This window comes from Octodon degus, unplaced genomic scaffold (genome assembly GCF_000260255.1).
Source record: "Octodon degus isolate 3935 unplaced genomic scaffold, OctDeg1.0 scaffold00249, whole genome shotgun sequence".
Classification (NCBI taxonomy): domain Eukaryota; kingdom Metazoa; phylum Chordata; class Mammalia; order Rodentia; family Octodontidae; genus Octodon; species Octodon degus.
In genome coordinates, this window is record NW_004524825.1 from 2,687,602 (window position 1) to 2,698,668 (window position 11,067).

An 11,067-nucleotide genomic window follows, 5' to 3' on the forward strand; every position below is an offset into this window, starting at 1 on the left:
TGAAAAAAGTAAAAAATATCTCAAGTCACCCACATAGCAGAGAAAAATGAAGATTCTATATTCAGTTTACCCAATTTATATTCTGTATCTACATTATTTAGAAAAGTGACTGCTCTTTTCAAGGACAGTATTGAGAATCTGTCTCAGAAATTACATGGGACAGGAGAAGCTGCTGGATGTGGCCTTGGAATATGCCCTGTCCCTGGCCTTACTCCTCTCATCTCTCCTCTTTTGGCATAGAGTGTGGGTCTTGCACTTGTTCATCTCCTGAACCCTCCTCATTACAGACAGACAGGACCTCAAGGGTGGTATCTTTGAGCTGGCCCAAAAATTCTAGGACTTTTTCCACACTGGTTTCAGCATGGGCCCTTGGACCCCATAGGAACTCATATTGAGGAGGATCACTGTTTGGAACCTCCCGATATGTTAGGTACTGTTCCCGCACCAAGTCCTCGGTGAGGAATTTCTTGGGTTCCCCATATATGCAGTGTGACCTCCCGGGAAACAACCCCATCCCACTCAGCACACTCCAGATGTGCTCTTCACTGGCATGGCTGCCCTGAACATGGATGGCACCCAGGATGATTATAAGAACAATGGTCCTGGGGTAGTTCTGTTCATCAGCCACCATGCCATCATAGGTGAGGTCCAGAGAAGGACTAAGAACATAGTAGGGGCTGCTAGGGTGCATTTCCCTTATATCAATGCCAAAGACCGACTGCATACACTTACAAGCTTCCCTGAAGATCACAAAGAAATACTGTGCATACTCTTTGATGACAAGTGTTTGCATTTCTGCAATGGAGGTTGGCTCCTTAAGTAGATACTTAAAGGACAGAAACTCCATCAACTCAGCCACCTTATCATTTAAGACATCAATAAGCAAGGACTTGGTGTCTGGCAGGGCCGGTAAGGGGAATGAACTTTTCTCTTGTTCAATGCTGGAGTCCCCAGGGGATTGGCTCAGTGGGGCAGCAGCCATGTCACTGGAGGAAGAGGAGGCTGCCTCAGGACACTGAGGAGGATCCAGCATTCCAGCAGCAGAAACCTCTTTTACAGCATCTAGATCAGAGAACAGAAGGAAGATGAGGATGAGGAGGATGACAAGGACAGGGAGTGAAAGAGATGACTTCCTGCTATATAGCACTGAAACCTCCCTACCCATCAAGCCCTGTGTCTCACTTTGGTCTTCAGGGGCTTCCTCAAGCTGGCAAGGCTTTGGAGATCCAGACATGACAGCTGTAGCATGTGACCCCAGGCAGGAACTCGGCGACTGGGGCTCAGGGACCTGAGGAGAGGGGCTGTGTGAGCAGCATTCAAAGCAAAAGCAAGGGGAAGCAGGCCCAGTCATGGTTCCCTTAGGTGACAGTAGAGACTGGCTGAGGCTGGGGTTCTATACACGGGGGCATGGGGCTCTCTCTGCCCACAGCTAGACCCCAGGCAGCTCCTGGGATCCCTACGGCCCCCAGAGCTCTATGGACTCCCTCCTTTTGGGGTGCGTGGGGGGTACTTCCTTCCATGGCTTTAGTCTTCCTCACCCAAGGTGCTCACCTTGACTGCTGATGGGTCCTGGCGTTGTCCCTCTGCTAACCTGGTGACCCGATATGCACCAACTTGAGATCTCCCTGAGCTCAAGCAGACAAAAATGAGATGCAGCACCTCTGTACCCAACCCCCTGCATGGGTTTGCCCCAGGGTTTGGACAGAAGGATAGGTACAGAAGCCCTCCCCCATCTGGAGCAGGCCCAGGGACTCACACCCTCCCCTGCTGACCTGTGCATGCATCTTGCAATCCAATGCCACCATTTCCCTGTGACCTCAAAGATGGAAGCTGGTATGTATTGGTGCGACACTTTCTCTCCATCCTGTCTGAGGTCGCCCCAAAGCAGGCGCAGTTTCCCATGTCTTGGATCTGTCTGACTGAAACCACATTCCTCAGCCCAAGTCCTGCACCTCTGTGACACCCAGAGGCAGGGGGCAAAGGTGCACCGTGCAGAGCAATGCTGACTGTTAGGTGGCGGCCACCCTCTAACCTAGCACCTAAGCTTCCCTGCACTGTCCTCCCTATAAGGCCTGCTCTAGAGTCTTCCACAGACCCCCACCTCTCTGGCCCTGCAACCCCCGCTCAGATTTCGTGAAAGAATGCAGGACACAATTCAGAGCAAAAGCACCGTGATACTGTGCTCCACTGTCCCGGGATCCTCTGTCCTGCTTCCTTCCTCACTCTGACTCGAGCTACGGCTTCCAGCTAGCTGAGCCCCGCTGACTCTGCTTCTGCTACGTGGAGCACGGACCTCACGACAAGGATCTGACACTCAGGTCCCAGTGAAGGAAAACCTGGCCCTTGCCTAGAAATTCTACCCCATTTGGTACAAGGCAAGCCACAGCAGGCTTTTGTAATTATTCTGGGACCCTCTCTCTGGAGCAAAGCTTCCTCAGTCCCTCTCTCCCTTTACCTTGACCCAACTGAGGCTAGGCTTCTCTGCTCCTCCTACCTTAGGGCACACCTCGGAACAAGGCTCTCATTGCCTTCCAGCTCCCAGAGACAACAGAAGGGGGTTCACACTTGAGAATTCTGCATTCAAGGTGCAGAACAGGCAAGGGCGGCTTTTCTAGAATGCTCTGGGACTCAGAAGCAGGTATGAGCGTTCCTTAGACCCCCATAACCCCTCCCAGTAACTTGGGCCCAGGTTCTCTCCCCTCCTCCTACCAGAAGCGCAACCCTTAGAATTAGAGTCTGGATCTCCCCTTACTGTTCTTTTAGGCAGAAAGGGGTCCCCACTTAAGAATTCTTCCCGGGAGTGCATGACTAATAACAGAGTAAATCTGCAATTCCAGTTCCCTCTCCTTGGTGGGGCTTCCTCAGTGCACCCACAACCCCTCAAACTGATCCCTATAGTGCCCTGACCTCTATACTACCTTCACCTGAAACATGTAAGTTAGAACTCGACCTTGCATCGTGCTTTTTTTTTTTTTTTTAATGTATTTGCTTGTTACAGGGTCTCACTACACAGCTCAGACTCGTGGCGATCCTCCTGCTTTCAGCCCCTCAGTGCTGGGATTACAGTCCACTACTCCCGGACTTGGTGGCTGGCTCAGCACAGCCTGAGGGCAGGGCTGGCGTGCCATATGGTTCCAGGGATCGAACTGCGGTCCCAGCGCTTCCCTAAGCAGGTGCTTTAGTCCGCTGAGCTATCTCGCTGGCACTCCTCACATTGTTTTGACCCCGTGAAAATGGAGTCAGTTGACATCACTTCCGGCAACGCATGGGGGGGAGGAGGGCGGGGATGCCATAGCGGCGGCGGTGGCGGAGGTGCCAAGGGTTAGAGGGGCCAAGGAGAGAGTGTCTGATAGCAGGGGTAGAATAGGATTTTCTGCTCCCCCTCTGTCCTCAGGAGTTGTACCTTGGTTCCTGGCAGAGCCTGGAACACCACCCTGTATAAACCCGAGTCTGTTTCCCTCACACCAAGGCTCTGACTCCAGGGCCCCCTGAAGCCAAAGAGGGGAGAGACTCCATCTTCCGTGCCTGCCTCCCGGTGGGCCCCAGCTGACAAGACGGAACTGAGCTATGTAGTGACGCTGTGTAGTTGGGCCTTCCTTACCGTCCCCTCCCCCACGGTGCGTTACCATGACTAGCTGATTAACCCGGCCCTCTCCAGTTCCCTCACCTGAAGCACGCGTCTCAGAATGGAACCTCACGTTGCTCCAACCCTTCGAAGAGCTAGTCGCTGGATGAAACTTCCGGCAATGTACTCGAGGTCTCCTAAAACGGGCGGAACGGAATTATATGGGTCCCTTCTGTCCTTTCTGAGGATTAACATATTCGTTCCGGGCAGAGCCCGGACCCTTGTCCTCTATGGACTTGAGTCTGTTCCTCTCAGTCCAAGACTTGCAATCCTAGGTTCCTCTGAGCAGGAAAGGGTACGCACAAAAAATCTTGCCCTGAGGTGCAAGGCGAACTAAAAAGTCAAATCTGGACAGTTTTGGAACCTTGTCTATGAGGTGCGCTTGCGCAGTACACCTTCAGCGCTTAAGTTCACGTAACACAGCCCCGTCTCTCCTTGAAGCCCAAAGCTCAGATCAAGTCTATCACATTGATCTGCACCCATGAGTGTGGAGTCTGTGGAGGCCACATCAAGCGATGTGCCTGTGTCTGACAGGAGGAGCAGAACGGCAATGTGTAGGTTCCTCTTTTCTCTTTCATTCCCTGCACAGCTTGGGTTCTGGTCCTGCCCACCTCATGCCTTGTCCCTCAGTATCTGGTAATTCCCATGGTGACAGCTATAGGAGGGAAGGAAAGTGGTCAGCTTCACTTTGCTGCCCAGGGTCTCCTGGGACGAACTCAACGGCCACAATAAGGAGCCCAAGATTGTGGGGACCTCTTCAATGACACCCACATCCGATCAGCCAGAGGCAGATCTCCCCACCTTTTCCTTCTAAATGATTGATGTTATTCATTTTAGTGAGAAAAAGAATGAATTGCCTGGCAGATGTTGCACTTGAAGGGAACTGTGACAAGACCTCAAAAGAATCACATGGCTGAGAGCCTAGGTAATTGAGTCAGATGTAAATGACTGGGGTCTGGGTGGAGGACTATGGGGGTGGGCAAGACGACAGACAGGAGAGTCCTGATGCATACTGTGTTGGCTTAAAAGAAAAAGGTGAAATTTTCCCAGCAGACCTGACAGCTGTCACTGCAGGGTTAGTTTGCTAATGATGAGTCTTGGGCTTCTCATCTGGGTACTTCTTTTTTATAAATTTTTTATATATTTTTTTATTTCGTACACGGTGTTGCTATATAGCTCAGACTCATAGTGTTCTTCCTGCCTCAGTGTCCCCAGTGCTGCAATTACAGGTGTGTGCCACCATACCTGGTTTTGGTAGCCCGCACAGTACGCCCAAGATTCTGGGGCTGGCACAGTATGTGGTCCCAGGGGTCAATCCCAGGTCCTTGTGACTGCCAAGCAGGCGCTTAGACCACCAAACTGTCTCCCTAGCCCCCAAGTACTTCTCAGTGTATCACATTTGGCATTTTATTTTTGTATTTTTAGGGGAGGATCTACAGGGTGTTCAGGGTCTCACTACTAGATCGGAATCGTAGTGATCCACCTGTTTACAGCCTCCCAAGAGCTGGGATTACAGGTGCGGGCCACCTCACCCAGTCTCAGTGTGCCCCAGGTGCGGGGGCAGCATGGCAGGCCCAGGGATTGAACCCCTGGCCCCTGCGCCTGATTGCAGGTGCTTTAATCCACTGAGCTATTTGGCTGGCCCATATGTGGCACTTTGTTCTGCTTTGTTCTGGCACACACCCATTTCCTCAGCACTTGGAGGCTGAGGCACAAAGATTTCCTTGAGTTGGAGGTTAACCAGAAGTGCACAGGAAGCGCTTGTCCCAAAAAACCCAAAACAATGCCTGTCATCTCAACACTGGGGAGGTTGAGGCCATCCTGGGATATAAAGTGAGTTCAAGGCCAGCCTGAACTACATAGCAAAACCTTCTCTCAACCGAAATAAATAAATACGTAAAATAAAAATTGAAAAGGTTTTAAAAAACAGGTGAGGGACATGATGCCCAAAATGACCCCCATTCCTGCCGAAGTGCACAAGCCACAAGATCGTGCATGGGCACCTCTGGAAATTGCAGTGCGCTCAGTGAAAATTGCAGGCCCAGCTCTTCGCATGGGAGAGGTGCATCTTGTTTAATACTTAAACTGCTTCGGGGAACAGAGGGAGTTTTCTTGACAGACCACCCACTTTCTAAATAAGGCTTCTGTGAGGTCCCAGCCTCACAGCCCTCTGGGACAACAAGGAGTATCATAGCTCCTGGGGCCCAGCCACCTCTCCCGCGTCTCTGTGCTCTTGCACCCAGCCTCCTTGCCTCAGCCTTCCACCCTGGGAGTCACGGAATAATTCTAAGGAGTGAGCAACTCCGGCCTGGGGATTCCTGATTCATGGATGGCAAAGACTTGGTAGCATTGCCCTGGGCCCTCCTCCTGTGCCAACAAAACACCCCAGAAATGACCATCAAAAAAAGGGAAGGCCTAGCCTAGCATGGGGTGCACTCCTGCAATCCTAGCATTCAGGAGCCTGAAGCAGGAGGATCCTGCAAGTTCTAAGCCAGCCTGGAGGCCATTTGAGACATAGTGACTACATATCTTAAAAAGAAAAGTGGGGGGGTGAGGGGAAAGGTTTACAGTTACCCTGAAACCATACTCCTGTGACAGGGGAGACGTTGCTGGGTGGAAACGCGCTGCGACCAGCAGGTGGCGCGATGTGCTCGGACCTCGGTCTGGGCCCGTGGTGTGGCCTGTGGGAAAGAGCCGCAGCAACCAGCTTTGAAAACCGCATTGGCACAGCCTCAGGGATCCGAGCAATGGCGGGCGGGGGGGGGGGGTGCGTGGAGCGATAAGGGTGTCCACGCCTCATCACTGCCGGCCATCGCCATGCCTCCTGAGAGTTTAAACTTTTTAAAAAAATTTATTTGGTACAGGGTCTCACTATGCAGCTTGGACTCAGTGATCCTCCTGTCTCAACCATCCCAACCCTGGAATTACAGGCATGTGCCACCTTGTCCAGTTTTGGGGCCAGCATGGTGCATTTTATAAAAAGTTTTTTTCTTTACCAAAAATTAACCCGAGGCAGTGGCATTGTCTTCTGCACAGAGCTTGGAACACCCCTTCCCTCTGCATGTCCTGTCTGGTTCCTCGCTCGGCCCGCATTGCCCCCCGAGGGGGCCTCTCACGCTGGTTCCTTCTAGACTGAAGTCAGTGCACCTGTGGTCCCAGCAGGAGGCTGAGGCAGGAGGATGGTGAGTTCAGTGACAATCCCGGTGACATGGTAAGCCACTGCCTCAGAGAGAGAAGGGGGGAGAGACACACACACAAAGAAAGAGAAAGAAAGAGACAGACAGACAGACACAAACAAACACACACACACACACACACACACACACACACACACAGAATATCATCTTTACATAAGCAACAAATAGTAGCTATTTGGTTCTTCATCTCCTGAAGGTGAGGTCATATGAGTAGGGCCACCAGTTGTCAGGCTTGTCACTGACAAAGGAATCAGACAAAAGAGGCTTTAGCTCCTTAGCCAAATGGACTTCCTAGTGGGTCACACCAAACTAGACTTCAGATTTGCCCTCAATACATGGCTTCCTGCAGGGTCAAGCCACTAGGTTTTTTTTTTTTTTAAATTTTATTTATTTATGTGTGTGTGTGTGTGGCCGGCTCAGCCCACCAGGGGGCGGGGCTGGCTGGCATGTGGTGCTGGGATCGAACGTGGTCCTTGTGCTATGCTGAGCTTGTTCTAAGTAGGTGCTTTAGACCACTGAGCCATCTCACCAGCCCCCAAGCCACTAGGTTTTTAAAACATGTTTTCTTTTCAATTTTTAAAAGAGAGTATAGGGCTGGGGAGATAGCTCAATGGTCTAGGTGCCACGTGCTGAGCCAGCCCTGGAACCCCGGACACACTGAGCCAACCACTGAGACTAGGCTTGGTGGCGCATGTTTGTAATCCCACTGCTGGGGAGGCTGAGACAGGAGGATCACTCAGAGTCTGAGCTGCAGAGTGAGACTCTGTACCAAATACATAAATAAAATAATAAATAAAGTGAGTACAAAGTAGGTGTCTTTTTTCTTTTTTTTTCTGTGTTTAGGATAGGGTCTATAGGATACACAGGGTCTCACTACATAAATCGGACTCGTAGTGATCCTCTTGTTTTCAGCCTCCCCAGCACTGATATTACAGGCATGTGCCACCACGCCCAGTCTCAATCTCCCTCTCAGTGCGCCCTGGGGGTTGACCGGCACTGCACACTGCGGATTAAATCCCAGCTGCTGCGCCCTGCCTAAGCTGGCGCGTTAGTCCACTGAGCTATCAAGCCAACGCTTTGTTTGTTTGTTTTTGAGACAGGGTCTGACTATGCAGCCCAGGCTGACCTCAAATACACGGTGATCCTCCTGCCTCAGCATCCTGAGTGCAGGGATGAGTGGTCCGTGCAAGCTACTTCTCACCAGGCACAAGCAGCACAGAAAACACCCTTCTAAGGCGAGGGGCTAAGCCCTATTCAGCCATGTCATCTGCACGTGGAAAGATGACATCCTGCAGGTGACTGCTGTACTGCAGCAGCATCTGGAAGGCTCGGGATTTCAACCCAGGCCAGGCAAGCAGAGCTCACAGTGCCTGGGGACAGACTACAAGTGGGAAAGTAAACACTTTAGGCGCAAGGCTGTGATTTCCTGTAGCATCGGAATAGCTGACTCAAAGAATCAGTAAGACTCAACATCGAAAGGATCTAGAGGAGAGAAAAGCCCACAATACAGGAGCCAGACATCGGAGCCCCAGACCTGGAGCTGGGGGTCAGAAGCAATGGGAGGCAGGTTACAAGACTAGGGTATCGCCATAAATAGCAGACTGACAGGAGAGGAGAAAATGTGCAGAGCAGAGGGCAAGACGTGGGAGGGAGACGGCAGGAGCTGAGACCGGGCAAGACGTGGGAGGGAGACGGCAGGAGCTGAGACCGGGCAAGACGTGGGAGGGAGACGGCAGGAGCTGAGACCCGCCCAGCCCCTGAAGAACAGGGCTTCTGGGGAGGGCAGGGGCCGCCGGAAAAGCTGTGCTGCAAGAAGCACGAGAGGCTGCCCCTCCCTTTTGCTCTTGCTGCTTTCTTTTGTTGTCTTCTCCCACCGTGAACAGCTGCCCTCTGCCATGTGCTACTCTGCCTTGGAGCCAGCTGAGTATGAACTGAACCCTCCACAAACTGAGCTAAATAAAGCTGTTCCTCTTTTTTTAAAAAAAAAAAAAAAAAAGAAGAAGAAGAAGCAGCTCGGGAAGAAACTTCAGATGCAAAGAGAGCTCTCATTTGGAAATGTAGGCTCTGGCTCCAGAGCAATATTAAGAAAAAGAGGTCATATGTCGATTTAGGATGCTGTCATTTCCAAAGGATGAAGGTTAAGAAAGGGCTGGAGACATAGCCCAGCAAGAGAGTATTTGCCTTGCCCATGTAAGGCCCTGACTTCAATTCCCAGAAATTCCAAAAGTAATTAGATTTTTTAAAAAAGATATTTTATCTTTATCTTTTAGGCTTCGTTCTATTTTTTTGGAGACACACTCTCACTATGTAATTCAGGCTGGCCTACAATTCCTGATGTAGAACAAGCTGGCCTTTAGGTCGAGGTAATCCTCTGACTTCAGCCTCCTAGGTGCTGGTATTACAGCTGTGGGCCACCACACACAGGAAAAAAATCTACAAAACAAAAAGTTGTAACGCACACATTTTCTTAAAGTAGTAAAGTGAAGAAGGCAGATTTTGTTTTGCTTTTTATATCCTTCATTTTTGCTTGATTCTATACTATTTTATTCTACTCAAAATTTTTTGTAGTGTCCAAGATTGAACCCAGATACTTTGCCATGAACCTCAAGGCATTTTTATTTTGAAATAAACTCTCACTAAATTGCTAAACTGCTCAGGCTGAGTTTGAACTTTTGATTCTCCTGCTTCTGCTTCCCAGAGAACCGGGACTACGGTCATGTACCATGCCCTGTTTCTTTTATACTTTTAAAAACAGCTTTAAAATGGGGAAGGGATGACAAAATTTTATAGGCAAATGGGAAAAAAAAAACAGCCCAATCTAAGCGATCTCACACTTCTCACAACACCCAGAGAAAAATATAAATTTAATTTTATGTCCACTCACCATTAGAAATATATTTTAATTTATAATCTACTTGCATATTTTCTATAAAAGAGTGAAGGGTACAAAAAGAAAAATAAAAGGTTGATATTGAGTGGGAATAGTGTGAGTAGCAGTAGGGGCTTGAGGTCAGCTCTGCTTCTCTGACATGATCCAATTTTTTATAGTCCAGAGCATGATTATTACCTTTCAGTGCCTATTTAATGTCAGGAAGCTATTTTATTTTATTTTTTTCCTTTGTATCCTTTTATTTATTTTTTTTGTCCTGTCAGAGGTGGATAATCTATTGGCATCTAAATACTATAGGTGTTTGAATTCAACTAAACAATCTAACACTGTCTAACAGTCTATAACACTAGTGGGCGATCCTCAGAAGTTATTGACTTGAGCCTTTTACAGCTCATCGTATTAATATGGATTTACTTTATATACCTCATTTTTATACTTTTCTGCTGGATGGTTAAGACCAAGATGTAGCAAGACCTATATACCAAGAAATGTAACTTTTGTATCTGATAAGGTCAGCCAAGTACTCTCAGAATTTGTCCTGTAGCCCTGTACCGCCTTTTGTACATTCCTTTGTCAGTGTCTGACATGAGGATGAGTCAGGGCCATTGCTTGACCAATTTGAGGAAGCTATTTTATATCTCTACTAAATGCCTTCATGGACTTCATGTCAATAGAAGGTATGTAAAGTATACATCTAGGCTACAGTTATGTAGAGGTACGAAATCATATGTTTGCATGTATTAGTGAATATATTACAACTGTCATATAGTTTTATGTGCATATTTGTACAAACCAATTTGCACGTGTATGTAGGTATACTACGTACTCTTGATTCAAGAATATCTACTGTCACTATGCTTAATTCACTTTTTTACATGTTACTCTTATTCTAGTGCATTCCTTGCATGCCATTAAAACAGGGACGGTTTTACAAGCTAGTCATCACTCGCTAGGGTGACTTCAGGTGACTGTTAGCTCAGTCACTGCAGCCACGCTGGCTCCATTTCCTTCTGGCTGGTGTCACTTGTATGTCATTGGAATGTGTGCTATGAGGCGCTGCCTCAGATTGGACAGCGATATAGAGGCCGGAGTCTTAGAACTTCCTTCTGACTCATGCTGTCCTGAGCCACCTAGGCAGGCCTCAGCCCCCACCCTCTTCCCTGTCCTTACCCCCAAAACAAGCATCAGTTCAACAGTCTGCTCTCTCCCCCAGGGCGCCCTGAGAAAAATGTTGGCACATTTAGTGGCTATGTGTGCTCGCTAGGTTTCGTTTCCTCTTTCTTCTGTTAGTTTCCAGGGTTAAATTGGGGTGCACGAGACAGTAACCCACACTTGGCAGCTACAGGGAAGGCGCT

At 49.1% G+C, this 11,067-nt stretch overlaps 1 protein-coding gene across 1 annotated transcript; it reads right to left on the reverse strand.

Moving 5' to 3' along the window:
- Positions 1 to 217: 217 nt before the first annotated feature.
- On the reverse strand, positions 218 to 1,234 carry LOC101590055 (melanoma-associated antigen 8-like). Its single transcript, XM_004646025.1, has one exon. The coding sequence runs from the start codon at positions 1,232 to 1,234 to the stop codon at positions 218 to 220; it is 1,017 nt and encodes a 338-aa protein (XP_004646082.1).
- Positions 1,235 to 11,067: the final 9,833 nt, after the last annotated feature.

Bases quoted from the DNA above. Each gene is read 5' to 3' on its own strand.
- LOC101590055 (XM_004646025.1), bottom strand. From the start codon at position 1,234: ATGTCTGGATCTCCAAAGCCTTGCCAGCTTGAGGAAGCCCCTGAAGAC.